Raw genomic sequence first — 23,233 nt, forward strand, 5'->3', positions numbered from 1 at the left:
TGTTTTTCACATCATTAAAGTGAAAATCACATCATATGAAGAATGATTCTTTTTTAAAAAACTAGCAGTATTATGGCAAATATTCTAGCACATAGAACCTATTGAGGAATATGAGAATAGTTGTGATGGAGAAGGCAGAATGTAAACAAGTATGAGAGCTATTTTTAACATCAGATCAGCTATAATGAATTTGTATTCTATTGTATCACGATATATATAATAGAATTCCATTATTCAACTTACAGGGTTTTTCTCATTCTATCCTAGGGTTTGGCTCTTTTGTGGAGAAAACTGTGATGCCATATATAAGTACAACACCAGCCAAACTCAGAAATCCTTGTACAGGTGACCAGAACTGTACAAGTCCATTTAGCTATAAAAATGTGCTCAGTCTTACCAGTGAAGGAAATAGGTTTAATGAACTTGTAGGTAAACAGCACATTTCTGGGAATTTGGATTCTCCTGAAGGTGGATTTGATGCAATAATGCAGGTTGCAGTTTGTGGGGTAAGTGTGTGTTAGTTTTCTGAGATGCAATTGTTCTAACTGATACTTTATTAGATGAAATTGTTTTAATACAGCCTTAATGTTTTACGGTGCCTGACCTGATGTTTCAACTTGTCATACTTGTGCTGGCAAGATAAGGTTGCATGACTAGGCTGCATGAATACATTGATTTGTTTTGTGGAGACCCCTAGTGAGTGAACGAAGCCAGCAAATGTAAAGGTGCTGATCACAGGCTTTGTTCACATCAGATAGATGCGTTCTAGGTGATGTTTTTAAAGGTTGCTGCAAAAGAAGAGTCACATTCTGCTCACAGGTGTAGGGAATTCTAAACAGGCAATAGTTATCCAGTGATTTCAAAGAGTCATTGTGCTTTATGTAGCTCATGTTTCAGAATAGCTTGTTAATTTCTGCTAGCTTCTCAGACAGAAGTAGATCAAAAACAGATTTTCGTTTATTTTTGGAGAGCTGATACAGATCACTTCATTATTCTTTGATGTTTCTGGTCTAACACGATTCTATGTACCTGTGCAATATAGACTCTCCAAAAAAGATATCCTACTTTACTGCTTTGTTACTGTATTAATATATTGTTAATCAATGAAGTAAGGACTTTCTGAAACTATATGGAGTCTTATTTTAGAAGTGCAGAAGGAAAGGTTATTGCCTTTGGTGAAAATCTTACAGATAAGGTTTTAGAGGCAACATTTAGTTAAATGTAAATACTTTTAAGATTGGAGTGCATTACAATTTCCAGGATGATGCTTTTGTTATATGGCTGCTCTTAAGTCTGTCTACTTTATCATGTATTTACCTCTTCATTGTTGGTCCACATTGATATAAAAGAAAGTGGTGCAGAATACTTAAATATTTTTTATTATTATTTCCTAAGGATCAAATTGGATGGAGAAACGTTACAAGACTATTAGTGTTTTCCACGGATGCTGGATTTCATTTCGCAGGAGACGGTAAACTTGGTGGAATTGTTTTACCAAATGATGGGAAATGTCACCTGGAAAATAATATGTACACAATGAGCCACTATTATGTAAGTCTTTGCACTGTCTTCTAGGGAAATTCATATTTTTTGGTGTTTACGTTCAAAAAAAATCAATTGAGTAAACTGGCACAGTTTCAGAATCTTTTAAACTTTACCCATTTGCCTATGTATTAAATCAAGTGACTTCTGCTTAAGTAAAGCAAAACTGCAAGAATTAATCCAGTCTTAATTGGAAAACTTCAAGAAGTGGAAACTTCCACACTATGATTTGTGGTAATTAATAACACTTCTTGTCCACTGGCAAACTGGTGCTCTGTCCTATTATTTTATTATTTCATTAGTCTGCTTGTTCAGAAGTAGTTCTACTACTGCCTAGTTATTTATAACGTCATACCTAGTTGTGTTCTTTGGGACCCAAATGATAGAACTGCCTGTAATTAGTCTTTGTTCATAAGTATATTAATTTTATATTTTACTTTTTATTTTATTTTATGTCTGTTAGCCATTTTAATCATTTTTTCATGAGCTCTCACTGTAAACTTGTTATTTTTAAAACAATTTTGCACTTATTTGTAATTGAAATGGGATAGAACCCTAAGACTGCTTGAAATCTTACGATAAAAAATTAAGGTTAAAAATATGTTTTACAACATTTACCACCATTCATAGATTAAGCAGACGAAAAGTGAAATGAAAAACACTTACTTAATAGGGCGAACACAATAAGCTTTACAAATTTTGCATGTTTGTATTCCTAACTGAGAGTGCTTGTTCAATGACAACCTAAAATTAATTCATTTTATTTAATCTTTTCTTTATGAAACAGTGCAAAAGCTAGTGGTTTTCACAGAGATGTCATATGGAAAACTATCAAAGATGATTTTCTGAGAACACAGAGATTAGGAATTTAACTTGGAGGATTTAAATGTCAGGGAACAGGATAACATTCTTGTTGTCCCTTCATAGATCACCTATCTTCATGGGGCATATATGAATATTTTTTTCAGGGATTGTTTGTTTGTGGGGTTGTTTTTTCTTTAGATTTGTAACGTAAGCTGACTAGTTAGAAGTCTTATAAATGTTACTACTGTCAAAATGTTTCTGATTTTCTACTTTGTGTACTAACTTTGAATTCCATTTTATACTTGATGTTTTTTAATAGGATTATCCCTCTATTGCTCATCTGGTACAGAAGCTTAGTGAGAATAATATTCAGACAATTTTTGCTGTTACTGAAGAGTTTCAGGCAGTTTATAAGGTAAAGATAAGTAACATATTTTTGGTCTCTACTTTTTTCTACTCAACCAATTAGAGATTTCAGGTTTGGACTGAATTCATTACAGTTGCTTAATTTGAAATTAAAACAAGTATGGATGGAAGTGATCACAGTACTATTTTGCTATTTATGTTTTTGTTATTCAGCCATTTTTTAAGTTGTTCAAAGTGATACTGAACATGTTAGTAATTTCCTAGGAGAAAAGAGATCTTGTATTTCCTCAGTCAATAATCCTCCTTGTATCTTTTTATACCTTTATAGATCTAAGACAGTGGAGAACATATTTGCAATGCTACTTTTCATGAATGTTTTTACAACAAAATAGCTTAGGAGAACGTATACACCTATGAAAGAATATATTTTGTCCTTTTTGCTCTATTTATATTCATGATGGTTAAAATTGAATGTGGGATGTGATTATGAAATAAGAAATTACTATGTAAAATAGATGCTTATTTTTCCTAATTTTAATGCAACAAGGTAAAATTCTTTTATCTGTATTCAAATTGTAAGTTTTTTTCCACTGGAAATCATGGTTTTTATACCTATCTCTAGAAGTGTGTTGCTTCTTTTTTAAGATCTTGAAGATGTGTGTGGTAAATTTGTGTAAGAGAACATTTTTTATTCTATTCTGTTTTATTCTGTTACCATAAAATGAATGTCTTAATTGACAAATTTAAAGTGAAAATGCAGAAGAGAAAGGTGGATTTTTTTTTATTTCAGTATTCCTTTGTAGAACCTCAAAAATCATGAAGAACGCTGACAACACTTCAGCTTTACTTTTTGAAGTACTTGATCTTGACTAGTTAATCCAGTAAAGCATTATATCACCATACAGGTATTTACACTACGATTTATACTTGGTTTGTTAGTCAGGCTGTAACTTTCCTTTTACTTTTGTAAATATTGACAGGAACTGAAAAATCTGATACCAAAATCAGCAGTGGGAACGTTGTCTTCAAACTCCAGCAATGTGATTCAGCTGATCATTGATGCATACAATGTGAGTTCAGATTTTGTCTGTACGCTATGTTTTTCTTGCTTTTAACTTACTATGATTTTTTCCAAGGTAGATTTTAATTTTTTCTACAAAATAGGAAGTTTGAATTCTAAACTGTATTCTAAACTGTAACTACAGTTAAACCACATCAGACTTTCAGCCACTGTGATGATCAGAGCTTAGATGACTAGAAAGATACACGCTTAGGGTCACTTAACCTCTTTACTTCTTCTTTCTAATTTTATCATCTCTGTTTTCCCTTTAAACAAACAAGCATAACCCTTACTTTAGGACCTTTGGCTCTTTGCCTTTTTTTAACATGGAAAAGGAATGGGCCGTTTTTCAACCTCAAAAATGTTTCCATCAACCTCAGTAGTTCTTTCATTTGGCTCCAAAATATTTTCTACATAGCTGTGTTGTGTAAATGAGAATTTTTGCCCTTTTGGAGTACATAGAACAACTGTCTGCCAACGTCCACGCATAGCAGGGCTCAGGTGTGAGAGGGGGTCACCATGCCTGAGGATGGGCAGCCCTGAGGCGGTATGTCTCAGCACACTGGAACTGCCCAGCCCAGAAACCTGGAAGGCTGGGGCAAAGTGTCCCAGACTGCTGGGCTCGGGCAGACACTGCAGCATTTCCCTCTGCTTAAAACATACCTGAGGGAGAAGAGCGTACTTGGACCTTGTTGTGTTAAGAGCCAGAGACCACTTGTGCTTCCCCTTGAGAGCCACTGGGCACAACATGCAGTGGGACTGGGAGTAGGTCCCAAAGCCTCTTTTGCTCGTTCTCCTGCATGTCTTGCATTTGCTGGCATATCTTTGCATCAGTAGGAGTGATGGAGAGTGCTACCTTGTTCAGACTGTCCTGTATTTGTTCATCAAAATGATTTTGCAACTACATTCTGAGATAGCTAATAGCAATTGTTTTAGTCCCTTTCTTCAGAGGTTATCCTGGAAAACAGTAAGCTACCAAAAGGAGTGGCAATCAGTTACAAGTCTTACTGCAAGAATGGAGTGAATGACACACAAGAAGATGGAAGGAAATGTTCTAACATTTCAATAGGAGATGAGGTAACTTAAAATACATGTGCTACTCTGAAATTTCATTGAAAGTGTCCAATATTAATGTGTTTTTTTTTAATAAATATTACTATTTTTTTTTTAATAATATAGCACTCCATTTATTTTTGTTTGCAGGTTAGATTTGAGATTAATGTAACAGCTAATGAATGTCCAAAGAAAGGACAAAATGAAACAATTAAAATTAAACCACTGGGATTCACTGAAGAAGTGGAAATTAATCTCCAGTTCATCTGTGAATGTCAGTGTCAAAGCGAAGGGGAACCTAATAGTCCAGCCTGCCACGAAGGGAATGGAACATTTGAATGTGGCGCATGCAGGTAAATATATAGACCTTACTTACTTTTGCAAATGGGAAAGATGAGCTATATTTGGTTTACTTAATTAAGATTTATTTGATTTTAATATTTTTTGAGTGAAGGAACGAGAGTTATTGTTATAACCCTGTTTCTTTTGGGACATCTTGACACGCTGTCATATATCTGCAAATAATCCTTGTGCTGGAATTTATAATATAAATCATTATATTGGAGCTATTGCACACATGAGAATTAGAATGTGGCCTTGGGTTAGTCCTTTAAAAGATACAGGCCTTAATGCTTTTTTTGTTCCCATATTTAATTTTAAGGTCTATCTAATGTAGCTGAATTAAGGGAGAAAATGAATAGGATTAACTTGTGATATTTTTGCAAATATTAATACCTACCTAATTTTGTCTTTCTAATGTGAATTCTGTTGATTTCAAGAAATTCCAAGTCTTCCTAGGTTTTGATAGGATCTCCTACCTAGGTTGTCACCAATTATTCCATAGAAGGGAAGAGTAAAGTAGTTGTTCTTTTGCGACTTTTATTTTAGATGACTTTTTCTTCCTCAGTCTCTTCCCCATATGTTATTTTTAACCCTTTAGGGTCTTATTAAAATGTTTCTTCTAATTACATGCATCTATAAATCTTTGTGTAATCTTTTATATACTTATGCCTTTGAAATTTCCATTATTGCCAATCATAGTCATTAGATTAGATGTATATCTCTTATTACACATTTGAAAATGAAGTAAAATGATACTGGATTTTCTGGATTTACACACCACTTGGAGAGTAGTTGAAGATTGACCTCTAGTACGTCAAGGTTTAAGGCTTTTTTTCTCGAGAAACCTACAGCAAAAATGAAAACAGTCTCTTCTTGGAAATCCTTGAGACAAGAATGCAAAGACCAGATCAAAATTAAGTTCCCAAGGAAAACAAGATCCAGGACTTCAGAAAATAGTACTGGTTCCTGCTAAGTGAACTGTAGCTGAAATAAGAATTACAAATCTTTTTCCTCATACTTTAATATGTAGTTATTTATGTGACTGAAAATAAAGGAGAAGTTACTGACTTCAAGTTCAGAAGTTACTGACTTCAGGTGTAGGACTGACTAATAATATCTTTGTGGTGAAGCTGATGACTGTAGAGAACTGAGTGAAAGAATGATATAAGGCTCTTAACTCCTTAATACTCAGTAAGTTGAGGAATAACTGCTTCAGACCATAAACACTGAATAAATTGCTTCTTTTGAAGACATTTTTTGGTGTTTCCTTTAAATAATGAGCCATCAATGACCGTAGAAAGAATTATTAAACTTGGTATCACTGTTATTAGCATCCTCATGATTTCACACGGGATAACAGACCTGTGGATAAGAACAGCCTTTTGCTTTTCGAGCAAGAACATTTCATGATGGAAGCATCATCTCTTACTGACAGGTGACAACAGCTTGCCAATTGCTGAACAAGAACAAACTCCATTTCTTCATCAATGCTTTATGCTTGATAAGTGCTGAGCACCAAAGATCTCAGATGAATTTGCTGGTGTTCAGCAGCTCTGAAGATCAGCTACTCCCCTGACTAATTGCAGCTGTTCTTGTGAAATTCTTTCATTGAAAGTTAACAGCAGCTACAGTGAACAGTCACTGTCACTTAAAAGAAATTACTGTTCTGTCACATTGGAGAGGAATTAATAGTGGTTACGTGGCAATCTAGTTAGAGGTGGTGACAACAGTTTCTCACCTCAAAAAAGTAATCAGGATATGAGGATCTTAGTCGAGTTAACAGCTCTTGAAGCTGCTAGAGGTTAAGTAGCTAGAAATCCTATTTTAAATCTAACTTGGAACATTTCTTGAGGTAAGTCACTATTACTCCTGTTCTCTGTGCTATTTTTGCAGTCTTTTTATTGTATATGTTTTGATTAATTAGGTTTACATTTTCAGTCATGTTCTTACCTTGCAGATGTAATGAAGGACGCATTGGAAGACTTTGTGAATGTAGTACAGATGAAGTAAATAGTGAGGATATGGATGCTTACTGCAGGAGGGAGAACAGTACAGAAATATGTAGTAACAATGGAGAATGCATTTGTGGACAATGTGTATGCAAGAAAAGAGAAAACACCAACGAAGTGTATTCTGGCAAATATTGTGAATGTGATAACTTCAACTGTGATCGATCAAATGGTTTGATTTGTGGAGGTGAGAAATGACTTCAGACTTTTATAGACAAAACTGGTGAATAGTTTACAAGTCTGTCAACTGTACCCTGTAAAGCAGTGATACTTAGGTTAAAAATACATATCTACTTGATGGGATGAGAAAATGCAGAGTAACAGTGACTGAAAACACTTTTTTATTAATAAAACAGCCCTTTGTGATCCTGAAAATAGAGTGTGTTAATACATGTTCCAGCCTTCCTTGATTCAGAGCTAAAAGAAGGATGTAAACTGAACTTGACTTCTGCTGTTTATTACAGAATTGCCCTCAGGTATTATTGTAAAGAACGCTGAGACAACTGTCATGAGATTATAAAGTTATTCTGGCTCAGTGTAACCACTGCGCCAATAAAAAGAGATAATGACCTCAGTTTACTTGTAATAGTGTTTGAGCTGGTGCTTGACAACATACCAGTGAGATGCTATCTTGAGACTATTTTGAAAGGTGAGTGAAGCTTAGAATGTGCTAGACCCAGAAAGATGCCTTAGGTGCTTGAAACAAGACTCTAAATGACTTTATTCTGAAATTAAAAGCAATTTAGAAAAGCCTCTCGCAGTTCGTGTCTAACTTAATTCTGCTGCATATATTTTTGTCCTGTAACTTCCTTAGGCTTTTTCATATGTGGAAGTAGCTGGTGGGAGTGTAACTACTACCTCAGTTTTGACTGCCATCCAAAAAACAAAACAGCTAAGCTTCAGCTGAATTAAAAGAATACCTAATCTGTCTGATTTAGTTGGAATATACCTGTTGCTCATCAGCTGTCCAAAGGATAGGAGCAGCGGTGGTGGTGTCTATTTTGGGTGTCCCCCACCAAAATAGATGGTGACAGAGGAGGGTTGACCTGAACACTTTATTTTCAATGGAGAAGAAGAAGTGTAGCCAGAGATCTTTCCATTCCATCCAAATTGCCCTTTTCGAGATACGGATATCTGTTTCCTTTGTAGGGAATGTAAGGAGCATAAAGCACAGGTGAGACAGAGTTACAATAGCTGAATGGTTTTATAAGGAGCCTGAGGGAGCTCTGCACTGGTGTGGCCTCACCTCAAGTATTGCGTGCAGTTTTGGTCACTACAGTATAAAAAGGACTTAAAACTATGAGAGACCCCTCCAAAGGAAGGCAACAAAAATAGTGAAGGGTCTAAAGGGGAAGGTGTATTAGAAGCGGATGAGGGCCATGGGTTTGTTCAGCCCCAAGCAGAGCAGGCTGAGGGGAGGCCTCATGGCGGCCTGCAGCTCCCTCACGAGGGGAGCGGAGGGGCAGGCGCTGAGCTCTGCTCTCTGGGGACAGCGACAGGACCCGAGGGGATGGCATGGAGCTGGGACAGGGGAGGGTCAGGCTGGGGGTTAGGGAAAGGTTCTGCACCAAGAGTGTGGTTGGGCACTGGGACAGGCTCCCTAGGGAAGTGGTCACGGCACCGGGCCTAACAGAGTTCAAGAAGCAGTTGGATAACACTCTCAGACATAGGGTCTGATGTTTGGGTGGTCCTGTGTGGAGCCAGGATTTGGACTTGATGATCCTTGTGGGTCCCTTCCAATTCAGAATATTCTATGTTTCTATGTGTTTCTTTTTTCTATGTTATAAAGTCTAAATTAGTGCATTCCTCATCTTTTTAGATCTTGCATTATAAAACTATATAGAGATAGGTACAGTAGTGATCAATAAATATTGATCCGTAGAGTATTTGTATACACACAAAATTGCCAGCTGAAGGAGTGCTGTGATGCTATCTACCCATGAGGTATGGCCATCACATTACACTGTTCTTGATCAGCTTTCCCTAGTCTCATCGTTTTGTTTATGAAAGGAAATACAGATGTAGGAAAATGGGAGAAGGAAAGAAACTTCTGTAAGTAGTTTTTTAAGGAAACAATTTTTTTTAGCTCTTTTGATTCATTAGTATATTCATTGTTTGTCCACCAGAGTTTTCTTTTCCCTATGTCTGTTTGAAGATGGTAAACGTTTTGTTTCTTAATGTCATAAACTTGTTTGATACTAGACTTCATTTCACTGAAATATCTTTTCAATGCTCAGGAAATGGTATCTGCAAATGCAGAGTGTGCGAGTGTTTCCCCAACTTCACTGGCAGTGCTTGTGATTGCTCCCTGGATACGACTCCATGTATGGCATCTAATGGGCAGATTTGCAATGGAAGAGGAACCTGTGAATGTGGAACTTGTAATTGTACAGATCCCAAATTCCAAGGCCCCACATGTGAAATGTGTCAGACTTGCCTTGGCGTCTGTGCAGAGCACAAGTAAGTATCCAGAAAACCAAATCCTAGCTTCTATTCATTTGGTTTTGAGGTGAATTTATGCATAAGGTCTGATGTGACAGGCTGCAAAGTCCCACCGTCCTGACCTTTTGAAATTAATACAGCAAAATTAAGCATAGATATACTGCACAGTTTCCAGAATAGTTAAAATTTCAGCTAAGCTTTTTTGTTTAGAATTTCCGTTTTAAAACTTTTTTATTCTAAAAACCTATTGAAGAAGTCAGATTATCCTGACAGGCAAAAACTAAACTTAGATGTGTGGGGGGCAATGAAATCTGCATCCCTGTCTTAGGAAATCCAGATTTTTGCAAGGAAACTGTTTTCTGCATGCAGAATTTTGTAATAAATTTATGGGTAGTGGCTCTGCTGGTTCCTGGCTTTGTGCAACTGTTTTTAAGATTTCTCTCATCTCAGTCATTTTACTATAAAAATCCCGCTCAGTCTGCTATTTTTCAACGATTTATTCAAGTGATACCTTATTGTAAAACTAATCACGCGGTTTGTTCTTTTTGACCCATCAGTCTCTCAGATACTGTTTCATTATAAATCTTCTGCTCCTACGCTAACTTCTTTGAGAGAATATTCAATTTCCATGTGCAACTGTTGAAAATGTTTTGAAATTATTTCCTTTTAGAAGTTTAGGTCTTTTATCTTTTTTTTAACCCCCTGTCCTTGAAGCTTGCTAGTCATTCAGTAAAACAGAAATTTAGTAAAGCAGGTTTTTGTTAATCAAAAGATACATTAATGTTATAACTGGTTAAAAAAATAAGTCTTGCTTCATTTTTTTCTTGCTTTTATGGCAGTGTTTTTCTTTTGTTTTTTCCCTCATTTACATTTCTTTAGATTAAATGCTAAAAATCTTTTGTGAACATACTAGAAAGCATTGCTTTTGATTTGCATTTCCACAGGGACTGTGTTCAATGCAGAGCTTTCAATAAGGGTGAAAAGAAGGAAACATGTTCTCAGGAATGTATGCATTTTAACATGACACGGGTAGAAAGTCGAGACAAATTGCCGCAACCGGGCCAGCCTGATCCACTGTCTCATTGCAAAGAGAAGGACGTTGATGACTGCTGGTTCTACTTCACATACTCCGTCAACTCAAATGGTGAAGCCAATGTCCATGTGGTAGAGACCCCAGGTATAAACATGATGTCATTTCTCCCTCACCTTAATTCTCGCGCTTATATAGTACAAAGTAGCTCTGGTTGTTTTGCCTGAGTTAGATGTATTTTTTTTTATTTCAGTAGAGATCAATTCCTAAGATGAGGAAATATTTAAAAGAAAACAAGAAGTTGAGTAGAAGCAAAGCGTTAGTTGCTAGCTAACACATATCTAAGGAACATCTATATATATTACTTACAGTCTGAGATAAAATGAGGAACACCTTTTTTGACTTAGAGCTCTTTTATGTTTAAAATACAATTGCTAGTTTTTCTTATCCTCTGGATGAATTGCTTAAAGAGTTAGTGTGTAGACTTCATCAGAATATTAAATATTCTATTGCTAAGATTAAACAAAAAGTAGAAGTATAAAAATAAGATGGAATGTTACAAGATGTTCTGTACTAAAACTTTAGTAATTTGAAGTGAAAGTAGTATTATCTTTGGTACTATAAATACTGTCATCAGTACAAAATAAAATTTTAAAAGCATCTTCATACACATTACCTTTACCATTCTGTAAAATCATGTTTCCCTTGTTTTGTTCCCTAGAATGCCCTAGTGGCCCTGACATCATTCCCATTGTAGCTGGTGTGGTTGCTGGAATTGTTCTTATTGGACTTGCATTGTTATTGATTTGGAAACTACTAATGATCATTCATGACAGAAGAGAATTCGCTAAATTTGAAAAGGAGAAGATGAATGCCAAGTGGGATACGGTAAGTGAGGAGGCTTTTATCTGTATAAAAGCTGCAGTATTTGGTGAGGATTAGGAGATTGCTGTTCACATGCCCTATATGTTTCAGATTTGTTTCTCCATAGGACAGGAATACAGAAATATCCTTATTTTAAGCTGATTTAAAACGTGTCATTTGTTACCAATAGCAAAACAAAAACAAACAAAAAAAACCACAGTCCTCTTCAAGAAGAACATCTTGGTTTAGAAAAGTGAGTAATAACTTCAGTTGAAATAAAATTTCAGAGAGAAAACGTGATGGTGAGAGAATAGTTCAGCTTTGCAGTTGTACCACATTCTATAAGATACTATTAAAATGTCTGTTAGAAGGTGAAAATCACATTTGTATAAATTAAAGAAGGAAATTTTATGCTTATGAAAGAGGTCTTGTAAATATTCACATGGGATTAGTTGGGAGATTTCAATAACTGGTTGCAAGGTCATGATTGGTGCTGGCTTGTTGAAATCTTCCCAACCTCTTGACAACACAAAAAATATTTAAGAAAAGCAAGCCTATGGTCTGTAGGCTTATATATGATATTGGGTCTCTGCCTCTGGGAAATGTTAGGAATCTGCTAATCAAAAACCCGATGCTACTGTTCTATAGGTCAATACCCATATACAGTTGGTGAGAGAATAATTTGAAAAAATCTCCTAGGATGTATTCTGTTAAGAACATTAAGTCTAAACTGGAAAAATAATACTAACAATTTTCTTTATATATAGCATGATTTTTTCAGTAACAGTTGAGAATGTTGCTTTTTTATCCCTGTTGAATTATTCGACATTGACCATTTCTTTTACTTCAGCAAGAAAACCCAATATACAAGAGTCCTATTAACAATTTCAAGAATCCAAACTATGGACGTAAAGCTGGTCTCTAAGTCTCAGTTTGTATCTTCTTTCATTTTCTTCCTTTTTTTTCCTTTGCATGTCACTTCGAACTCACTGTGTGTCACAGTCAGTTTAATCACAATTTGAGTCTTCTGCAGTTTATCTACTGCTGCTTTGATTCTGGGGTTTTAAAGAATGCAGCTTGAACGTCTAACTTGTTTTGACAGAAAGATTGCTTACTTACTAATATCACCAGTACTGGCTTTAACTATTCTACAAGTGACATATTTTTTAAGTGAACTATTTGTGAATAACGATGTGGGTATATAATAGAACACTTCTTCGAATTAAAGAAGCTCTTTGATTTGTGAAGAAATGCAGTGTTCAGGGAAGGATTTATCTTCTACACCCTCAAGTCAGCATTCAGTTTGCTTAAAACTGATGTGTTTACAAAGCTGGTTTAGATATTCCTGAGATATCCAGCCTATAAATATAATTCTTTTTATTAAAATAACTCTGACCATTCAGGGTAGCCTTAGAGATTTTTTTTCAGTGCTTTGGCTTATTAACCTAGAATAGAATGAGCCTGAATTTAAAGTGTGAAACACATATACTCTACCCATTTGGTAATTAAATATGCATCTTATTTTTTCCATCCCTATTTCTGTATTACCTGGCAATATCTGTCCTTGTAGGTGAGTCAGGTTGGGGTCTTCCTTAGAAAAGAGCATTCATATGAGAGGAGGAAGTTTCTTAGTCCTTCCTAAACTTTGTCTGAACTCCTAATTTGTTTGGAAATGCTGACTTAGTTCTCTTCATACCCAGAGAGAAACAGTAGTATCCAGAAGAGCAAGACAGTAAACCAGAAGTGATGGATATCCTGTGTAGACTAAGATTGCGCTGCCTTGAATGCTTTAGGATTCTCCTTCCCTGGGACTCCCAGTTGCTGGGGAAGGAGTGGGAAAGGGAGGATGAGTAGGGGAGCAGATGTCAAAAGAGTGTTGAGAGTTAAGAAATGCAGAAAAACTGATTAAAGGGAGGGAGTGGGACCTGAAAAAGTTGGGAAGGCAGATCATCCCTCTAAATATCAAAGGGCTTTTTTCAGGAGCTAGTGGAAGGGAAGGATCTCTATCTCAAATTTTACTCTGTCTGCTGTTTCAGTTTTTTGGTGTTGCACTTGAAAGATTTTGTAAAGAGAATATGGGAATTAAGAGTCTTTTAGCTCTTGCCTGTCCTCAATATGACATTTTCAAATACTTTGTCTAGCATTCTGAGCTCCAGCTTGATGAAAACTACTTTCCTTTTCTCTTTACAATCTTTTTATTTTCCAGTGTGTCCAAAATTGATTATAAAAAAAATAAATTTGTTTTGCTTGTCACAGTGACCACATTCATCTTCTTTCATTTTTTTTTTCTTCCCAGAGTTGATTATTCTGGGGAGGAAATTGAGTTCTTACTCCTCTGTAATATTTCACGTATTCCATCTGTTAAGTCTCTGTTACCTTCTTTTCTGCTGTTCACTGACTTGTATATTTTCTGTTCCGCGCAGAACAAGCATGTAACAAACCACATGGTGTGTAACTTCCGTTCTTTCTTCTCACTCTCTACCCCATGACTCCTCCCAAGATACAATGTCTTCAGTGTTGTCATTTCTCCTCAAAATTTACTTCTTGTAGAAAGTTTCCTTTCCATGGAGGGTGAATCCTGCCTTCTTGTTTCACTCACTGTGAAAATCAAAAAATGCGAAAGAGTGTAGGTTTTCAAGTATGCTTTTTATCCTTTTTAGTATTCATGGAAATATCCGATCCTTGGAAAGAGAGGGCGGGCAGTTTTAACTTCCAGAAAATATTGGCAGAACAGGTCACCCATAACAAGTAGAAAGTCTTCCTTTTCCCTATACCTCAGATTTTCTGGGCTTCCATTTAATACAAGATGAAGAAAGAACGGTCTCACGTTGACAAGGAAGTGTTCTGGAATCCCATTACAAGAAAAAATCCTTGGAATAAGTTCTCTCCAGATGTATACATCCACAATAAAAGAAATTGCGTGCACTTTGTGTATCCCTTCCATAGCAGTCATACTGGTACGTGGCCCAGTTCCTGCAGCAAGCAGAACTGCAGCAGCACAAAGCTCTCCACGGACCAGGTGCCTGGGTACTTCACCAGCCCTGGGCTGTGGCACGGCGAAGGGATTGTCCCTGCAGCTCCCTCACAGCTGGTGCTCAAGGCAGCTAGGCTGAACCGAGTTCAGTTTGTCCTTGGCCTGCAGCACTGACTGCATGGTTTAGATCTCCTCCGTTAAAACAGTATTTGCTTAGTTGTAGGCTAGTTGTTTTCTTCTAGTCTTCCAGTCGTGGTAGGTGATGCCCTCTGTTGTCTGTACTACCCTCAACCTGGGCCTTTGCTTTATCCTCTGATTCAGTTGCTATATTTACAGCTTAATAAGACAAGATGACTTGTCTTATTACTGGAAAATAATGAGTTATAATAATGATAATATAATGAATAAAACAAAAATATAAGAGCTGAAAATCATAAGAGCCAGCTCTTGAACAATTTTGGCGAATTTAAATATTCTGGACTGCAGTTTCCTACAGACTTAGGATTTAAACCCACTATATAGGTATTTCAGGTGACTGTTGAAGCAGTAAGTTCATGGAAAAAAAAAAAAAAAGGAATAGAAAAGTTGAACAAACATCCCGTATAATAAGTTTATCCTTATAAAGCACCAGACTAAATTGTTTACGTCCAAACAGCCCAGTCTGGTTAAAAATAAGTACTGTTGCAAGAACATGACACTTTATTCTCTCTTGAAGATACTTTTTAAAATGCCTCTATCTTTTGTCCAATGTATTTCATCCTATGTTGCATATAATTATTGTTTGTTGACTTTTATTTTATTGTTGTTTTTGTTTAAGTGTGTGTGATGTTTTAATTTATAAGAACTTGTGGCAGAAGTTTTTCCTAACTTTGCATGCCTAAACCAGTGTGTTTTCTGCACTGGCATAAAGGAAATGGGTTTACTTACAAAGCCGTAGCTCTTGTCTAAGCAAGTCTGGAATACCATGTTTTAGTGGCCAGTTAAAAATATGGAATGCTGCTAACCTCTGGAAGTTCGTACCACGTGCCAGCTGTCAGGGGCCTAAGTGACGTGAGAGTTGGGTTAGACTAGTGGACGTATTATTTGCTACTTCCGTGTTAGATTTAATAATAAGCTGTCTGTGCAGAAGACCTTGCTGAGACAGACTGAGCATGGCTGGCAAGGCCAGTGCTGTCAGAGCCTGGCTAACAGAAGCTATTCGGGCGCCTTTGTTCTGGTTATAGGCAGTAAAGCCACACAAGCTGCTAAGCTGATTCAGCATAAGGTTGGGTTAAGCTGAACAGTTCTGACTGTGGTGACTGCATCTCCGTTATTTATAGTGGGAACTGAGACGCTCAGCTGATGTGGGGAGGCACCTGGTTAAGTGCTGCTGCTCTGTGACCTAAATCCCACTGTGAGTTCTTGTAAAATGCAAGCCCAGGGGAAGACAGTACAGCATTTCACGTTCTTTGTAAATAGGCCTTATGCTAGCTAAATAAAGAGCTTGTACATCTCAAATCGTGATTTCTGTTGAAGAAGGAGTATAATAAATATTTACAGTCATATTTTGCAAATTGCATTTTGGACCTGATTACAAATGGAAATTAATTGTATGAGTCGCATCCTGCAGATTTCCAGGTTTTACTCCTAACCTTTGGACTGATTCCTGCAATATCTGATGGATGGAAGTTACTGCCCTTTTACAAATAAGAAAATGTAAACATATACCTCCCTGCATGTGCAGGGAGTAGTCTGTTTTGTAAAATGGTGAAGGTTAAAAAGTGTAACTAGCATTATATAATGCCTTGCTGTTGAAAAGCTATGTGCATTATTTTCTAGTCTGTTTTCAATCTAGCCTACTAAGCTTTACAGACTTGCTCTGAATTATAAATTTTACTGTTTTGGTGTGTGTGTGTGGATTTTTGTTGTTTTGTTTCTTTCAGAAGTTTTTGTTAAAAATTGTCTAGGAAACAATCAATATACATTGCCAAGCCCTTTGAGGCATAATGAGGTATTTCAGTTACTGATGAAATCCCTTGTCCCTGGATGTTTTTTTTCCAGTTTAATCTGTATCTTACAGTTGCAAAGCTTTTATATTCTGGGAAGGAGGTACAAGTAATTTTTGCCTTGATAATTTTTCTGGCTGAAAACCAGCCACAACACTGTGTTTCTGTGATAAACAAATTCTTTCTCTCAGCTCCCCATCTCTTTCCAAACCAGTAGATGACAGATTTTTAATCAAGAGAAAGTTGTCCTGGCATCTGATAAAGGGCCTTTTGCCGTTACTGTGTATTTGTGAAGTTTAGCCAACACTGGACACCTAGCTCCAAGTTTACCTCAAACCAGATGATGCTGATTCAGGTCTTGAGGAGATGAAGTAGAGAATCTTGACTTCCAGGGAAGAGACACTGTCCAGTGATCCAGTTTCTGGACTTGAGAGATTAGGCTGGGGTGGCAGATCTAGCAAGATTGCATGTGCTTCTTTGTTTTTGGCATGTAGAAAAGCCTACTTTAAGGAGAAATACCCTTTTTGTCTGAGACAAACTGTGACAGAAAGGCAGAATACCAGCTATTTGGCCTTGCCCTAACAGCAGGAGCTGCCTCTGTTGGGGTACAGTCACTTGTCCCTTACCCGGTCTTGCAAATAGAAGGCAACAAACTTCCTAGGAATTGATATGAAAGTTTCAGACCAAGTCGTTTCTTGTTTGCCTTGTCACCTTTTGGCACATCCTGTGGTATTTGTAGTTGATGTTCAAGGTTTACGATCCTGGAAAAAGCAGACATGCTTAATCTCTATAAATCACATATATTTACAGGGGCTTGGGGTTTCTTAGAAATAAAATGAATATTCGGAACAGCAGCGCATGGCAAGATGCAACCCATTTAATGGGTAAACACTAGTGACTTAGGTTTAGACACTTTACAGAACACCTGCTATATGCCATCTGATCTGAAGTGCTGTGTGAAGAACGATAAAAGACTACTTGAAAATCTACTTTATTAAAGCAATGAGTCTCTACCAGGCTCAGTTTGCTGTACACCCAAAGCCAGACTATCAAAGATTGAAGAAAAAAAAATTGCATCCACGGTTGGGGAGTAGGGCTAGGATTGCCTTTGAGTGTGGGAACAATAGTTTTAGCCTGAAATGTTTTAAATGGTTTGTAATTTAATAGAGCAGAATTGAATAATAGTGTTACAAGGTATCTCAGCTGGGAGGAACCTCAAAGATACTCCCTTTCTAACCCTCAGATATTCCCCTGCCACTAATGAAGGCCACATACGGTTCTGGCCAGAGCTGTGCCTAGGCTGAGATCTGCTCTGTACTGAATTTCCCCAGAAAGTATTCATACATGCACAGAAGAGCTTCACATTGGTAAACAATGCTTATTTAGCTTGAAGTGCAGTTGTGGTAAGAGTACAGTACTGGATATGCAGGCTGAATCAGTAGAGTTCTGACAGGAGGAGTTTCTTCTAGTAAGATTTATCTATTCATTTAGAGTTCAAGGAGTTCATCCTAGGTGTGCAAAGATGTGCCATAAATGGAGTAAGATTTACTGAGATAAAAGGAAATGTGGGAACAAGGGAAGTTTAAACATAAAATAAGCTTATTTTAGAGGTTTTCAAATCTCAGTAAGAGTGAGATAAGTTATGTGGGCATTCCTCTTATCAGTAGAAATAATGTTTTTATTACAGCATTCTTACCAGGACAGTAATCTCTTAGTTTTAACTATGCATTTTCCATATATTGGGACAGGGGGAAACCTACAGGAATGAAACGAGAATGACAAGTGCTAATGTTCAAAATTAAATATTGAATGTATATTGTTAAAATAGTACAAGCCTTTCCAATCTGTTTATATAATTAAATTATAATATGAAATAAGCTATTTAAATATTATAGCAGAATGTGGTCTATGATCTGTCATAGTTTCAGAATACACCGTTTGCAGTTCTGTTGTTCAAAAAAGCGTAATGGGCTGCAGAGCAGAGTTGACTGCTCAGCCCTGAGATATGAGCATATGAGGTGTAGCAGTATTGAAGGAAACCTGTGGCATAAACTGAATAGGATCATGCCCTAACCCTTTGCTTTATTAGCTAAGCATGCTTTTGTTAAAGTTGCAAAAGGGAAAAATAGTTTGACTTAAGCTGTTTGTATACAAATAAAACATTTGTGGATAATTTCTTAAGCTAATTTTCATACTTCTTGCAAACACAGTACTTTTTTCATCTCTTTGAATGTTAATATAAATGTTTTTTCTTTTCTAGGGTGAAAATCCTATTTACAAGAGTGCAGTGACAACTGTGGTCAATCCTAAATATGAGGGAAAATGAACACTGCTTGTATAACTTCACAACACTGTATGCAGCATAGCAATTTTTGTAGTCACAGTAAGATAGATTTAGGGCAAACTGCAGTGATTTTACTAATTCATTACATATAGGTTTGTTTTCCTGTTCAGGTTTTGAGAATGTACCATATGTAATTTTTTTATTTTTTATTTTTTGCAAATAAAAATAATCAGTGCCGGTGTCTGACAAAAAAACTTGAGACTGTATAGCCTAGTCAGCTAAGGTCACATGGTGCCTTTTTGACCTTTTTCCACTCCCTTGCTGTGAATCTAGATCTTCTACAGGGTGTGATACTGCTATGACATGATAGGAGGGAAATGGTTAAAGCAATCAGCATGAAGGCTCTGCCTAGCCATTTAGTATTAAAATTTTTAGCTTTACAGGGAAATCAGGGCTTGAGTTTGCAGGTATAATTAAACTCATGTAGCATGGAACTGGTGAATAACTGGTGTTCTACTTACTAGATATATGATTAAGTATATGGTAAGTTGAGTAAGTTGGAAATGAGGAGAGTAAAGGACTGAAAAAGTGTGTGCATACTTATTTTTAATTTTTTAATTGCTTATTGCCACGTTATGGTTAAGATGAAAGGGTTTGGAAAGAATTTTAAGAAGGAATAAATAGCTTTAAAACACGTGCCATTACTGAAAAAGTTGCTGACTGGTAACTTGCCTAGTTTTTCTTTGTAAATTCAAGCCCTGGGTGGCAGTATCATGAAGTACTTTACCAGGACATCCTCAAAACCCATAAGGGCCTTATGTCATACTGTGTCTTTCTTCTGTAATGTTTCTGTAGTTTAAAGCCTGGTGCTTTGTCACCCTTCTAATCTTTTTAATGTATTTGTTTGCAATTCTTTTTGTAATATTTTTGTATCAACACAAGCTTTTTTTTTTTTTGGCAGTCTTAGCTGTAAATTTGCCTTTGCCCTGTAGCTAAGATTGCATAGTTTGTCATGTGACAAGTCACACATTTTTGACATGTGCCATGTATATTTGCCTTTGACCATTCAAACTGCATCATAGTCATCTTCTTGTTTTAAGTGCCTTTTTATTTTAACAGATGTTCACTTTTTACAGTGCTATTACTGAAGTTATTTATTAAATAAAAGTACCTTAAAATACTTGAATCTTGTCTCTTTGTCTTTTAAAAGATGATGCTATTGAGAAAGAAATAACTATGTCTGGGAAAGAGGTAATAGATATCTTAATAATACAAAGTACATCTTTTGCATCAAACGTGCGAAAATTTAGGTTAAAAAGGTAGGTTAGGTAAAAGTGATCTTGGGTAACAGAAGTTAGTTGTTGTATAAAAATGCATAAAGGCCAGGGTGCAGCACATACAGCATCAACGTATCACATACAGTGACAACTGATGTTAAGCCACTGCCTTTTATTTGTATGTGTGCTAAAGAAGTTCTGTAGTTCAATACTCTTCTATCAAATGGACTACGTGGTTAATGCTGTTTCACAACACACAACATGAGAAAAATAATGCATTTTTAGGAAAAGAAAGTGTTAATGAATTTTTAAGGGTGCATTGTTCTAGATATATTATCAAAACCACTTTGTAATTAAAAACATTGTATAGTATGTTCATGGAATTGACTTTTGGGGTTTTCTGTTCTTTTTTAAACTTCTCAGGATAAACTGAAGTAACAGTAGGTATGGTGCGTGTGTGTATGTGTGCCTGCATGCATTGGTGTCTTCAAGGGGGGAAGATCAGCATCGTTGCTGGAGCAGCGCCTTCACAGCTAGCAGCAACAGGGGAATGGAGACACGGGCCAGCTGCTGGTTAGACCAAACCTAGTCACTGCAGGGACAGACACTGTCTGTCTGTCTCCCACTAGTGGGCCTTCATTCTGATCAGCCAGAAAGGGGAAATAGGATGAGGGCATTCATCCCGAGTGCCATTTTCTGTCTGTGATGCTTTTTCTGTGTATGTACTATGTACATATTTTGTGTACACACTTGCTGTGCACTTCAGCTCACTCTTAGTCGGCCCTGGCGACATGGTGCTACAGCTTCAAAGCTGTACTGTTTACAGGCTGTTTCCTAAGCAATTCTCTTTTGAAAAAAAATCAAAAGTATTTGGCAGAAAGAAAATACTTAGAAGCAACTATGAATACAAGTATGACAGTGCTGCAAAGTAATTCAAGTGAATGCCTATTAATGATAATCACATAGGGTTAATGTATTTCTCATTAAAATGGATAAATTACAGGAAAAAAAAAACAACCTCTATGGCACAATATCAAATAACTTAATGTTGGGGTTAAATACTAATTTTTGAAGGCAGGACTTTTTTTTTTAAAGTAAGATTAATGATGAACTGAAGAGAATGATACAGATCAGTCTAAGAAATATCTTCTAAAACAAAATGAGTAAAATGTTGTCAATGGAAAGTTATCAGATATACTGTATGTTCTTCCTTCATGGGGTGGTTGTATGATCTGTCTTGACATGCTTTAATACTGTGTTACACAGTACATAAACCAAGTATTTTGATCCAGAAAAGATCTGAGTACTGCATTGTTGATTCTCTGCTATGTGAAATTTTAAACTTGTTTCAATATCCCATTTTACATTCATTATTAGGATTGTCAAAGCAAACATTAATGCACACTTTATATTTAATGTCACTGTTAAATGATTTAAAGAATAAGACTTCCATTGTCAGTCTGCAAACTATATTCAATAGTCTTTTATACATCATAGTTTTCTTGCTATTTGAAATTTTCAAATTGTACTTCTTATCAAGATATTCATTATCAGCTAAAACTACCTCAGTGTGAAGAATGAGTTAACACTGTAGATGTAAGTGTAGAGTGTTCTTCATATATTAGGTACTGTGGATTTGCCTCTAATACACCTACTCATCATGACCTCGTTTTTCCTTTCTTCTGCTAACTATGAGGCCATATACCAAAGAAAAGGATGGAGCCAGTACATGGCACTTATGCAAGGTGTGATTGGTGTTAAAGATCATCTCTGTAAAATGAAAACTGAAATGCTGAACATGGAAAAAATGCTTGCATTTTTTCAACAATACCCTCATGGCAATACAAAACAGTCCGTATCGTTCAATAAAACCACTGCATTCCTTTAGATCGAGTAATTAAGTGATGTAAAACATACCAAAAATGAACAAGCTATTTCTTTATTCTCATCTAATTTAATTTTTATGTTAGTACAGGGTGAAGACAGGTGAAAAATAAATGAATATCTAAAGTGTCAAACATTTTACTCTAGAAATATTTCCTAACCAAAGCACGGACTCTAAGAATAATCAGTAATACACTTGTGGAAAAGTATGGAATCAGGATCAAGACCTACTTCAGAGCCTCATAAAAATAAAAAGGCAGAGAAAAACAGTAAAAAAGATCAAATATATCTGTTCTACAATAGCAGTAATAGTCTAAGAATTTCTGCTTCCTTAAATAAGAATGCTGATGCAATAGGCGTATCAGAAAGTCTAAGGGTGATAACTGATTGTATATTATTACTGGAAGACTGGAAAACATCAAACTACCTACAGCAATGCTTAATTTCAGAATGGCAAAGTATAAAAATACAGACCCTTCCAGTTTGATTCCAGGTCAGTATGCAAACGTGTCCTCTTTCTGTTACCTCCTGAATTTTCTTTCTGAAATAATTTCTCCTGAAAGAAGCAGACTTCTCTTTAATCTAGTACATTAGAAAAAAAAATATGCTGATGCTTTGAGGTACATGGCTAAGGAGATACCACCAGTCAGCTGCTTTATATTCAGTTCTTTCACATGGTGCATGAATTCTTTTAACAGAACAGAGTATCTAGCCATTTGAATATAGTTTATGTTGTGTGGAATATTCAAAACTACCTAAAACTTGGAAGCATATCCACCTGCATTCCTATGAGAATTGGTGTTTTAGCAAAATAAACCACATACCAACCAATTTACTCCCCAAAACTAAAATATGATGATTCTGTGTTCCCATTTGAAACGTTATCCATAGTCAGCAAATAAGAAATGTTAAATAAGGATTATGAAAAATAAAATTGTGGATCACTTACTGAATTGCATTGGCACTTTTGTGTCATCTTTATCCACTCAGGATCCAGAGCACCAAGCCTCCCCTGGGTGTGGACAGGTATAATACAGTTGAGGCTGTTTGAACGTGCCTTTACATTCCCGTAGTAAAAACAATATACTAAATACCAGATACAACATTTACTCCAAGTGGTTTCAAAAATATTTACACAGAATAATGAAACTATTCTATAAATTTATGGACAGTTTCACAAAAGAGACCATGCAGATACGTAAAACCCTGTCTCTGTGCAGCTTAAAGGGAAAAATAAATAAATAGTTAAATAATTTCTGTCTGCTGAAACATTTACCTAGTTATATAACACATTTGAAAACATTTTCCAATTATAGC

At 36.1% G+C, this 23,233-nt stretch overlaps 1 protein-coding gene across 2 annotated transcripts in view; it reads left to right on the forward strand.

Annotated features, from left to right (window-relative positions):
• ITGB1 (integrin subunit beta 1) overlaps positions 1-19,941 on the forward strand; it is a 43,723-nt gene extending 23,782 nt beyond the window's left edge. Inside the window, exons 6-17 of one of the 2 annotated variants that reach the window (XM_035316984.1) lie at positions 268-506; positions 1,396-1,551; positions 2,666-2,761; positions 3,693-3,782; positions 4,709-4,849; positions 4,976-5,178; positions 7,125-7,363; positions 9,414-9,636; positions 10,563-10,795; positions 11,370-11,536; positions 12,363-12,443; positions 18,732-19,941. In XM_035316984.1, the coding sequence (XP_035172875.1) occupies positions 268-506; positions 1,396-1,551; positions 2,666-2,761; positions 3,693-3,782; positions 4,709-4,849; positions 4,976-5,178; positions 7,125-7,363; positions 9,414-9,636; positions 10,563-10,795; positions 11,370-11,536; positions 12,363-12,437 (1,862 nt within the window). In that variant the 3' untranslated portion in view covers positions 12,438-12,443; positions 18,732-19,941. The remainder of the gene's footprint in view (positions 1-267; positions 507-1,395; positions 1,552-2,665; positions 2,762-3,692; positions 3,783-4,708; positions 4,850-4,975; positions 5,179-7,124; positions 7,364-9,413; positions 9,637-10,562; positions 10,796-11,369; positions 11,537-12,362; positions 12,444-18,731) is intronic. The other variant, XM_035316985.1, reaches the window with a different exon arrangement.
• Positions 19,942-23,233: the final 3,292 nt, after the last annotated feature.

This window comes from Oxyura jamaicensis, chromosome 2, assembly GCF_011077185.1.
Source record: "Oxyura jamaicensis isolate SHBP4307 breed ruddy duck chromosome 2, BPBGC_Ojam_1.0, whole genome shotgun sequence".
Lineage (NCBI taxonomy): Eukaryota > Metazoa > Chordata > Aves > Anseriformes > Anatidae > Oxyura > Oxyura jamaicensis.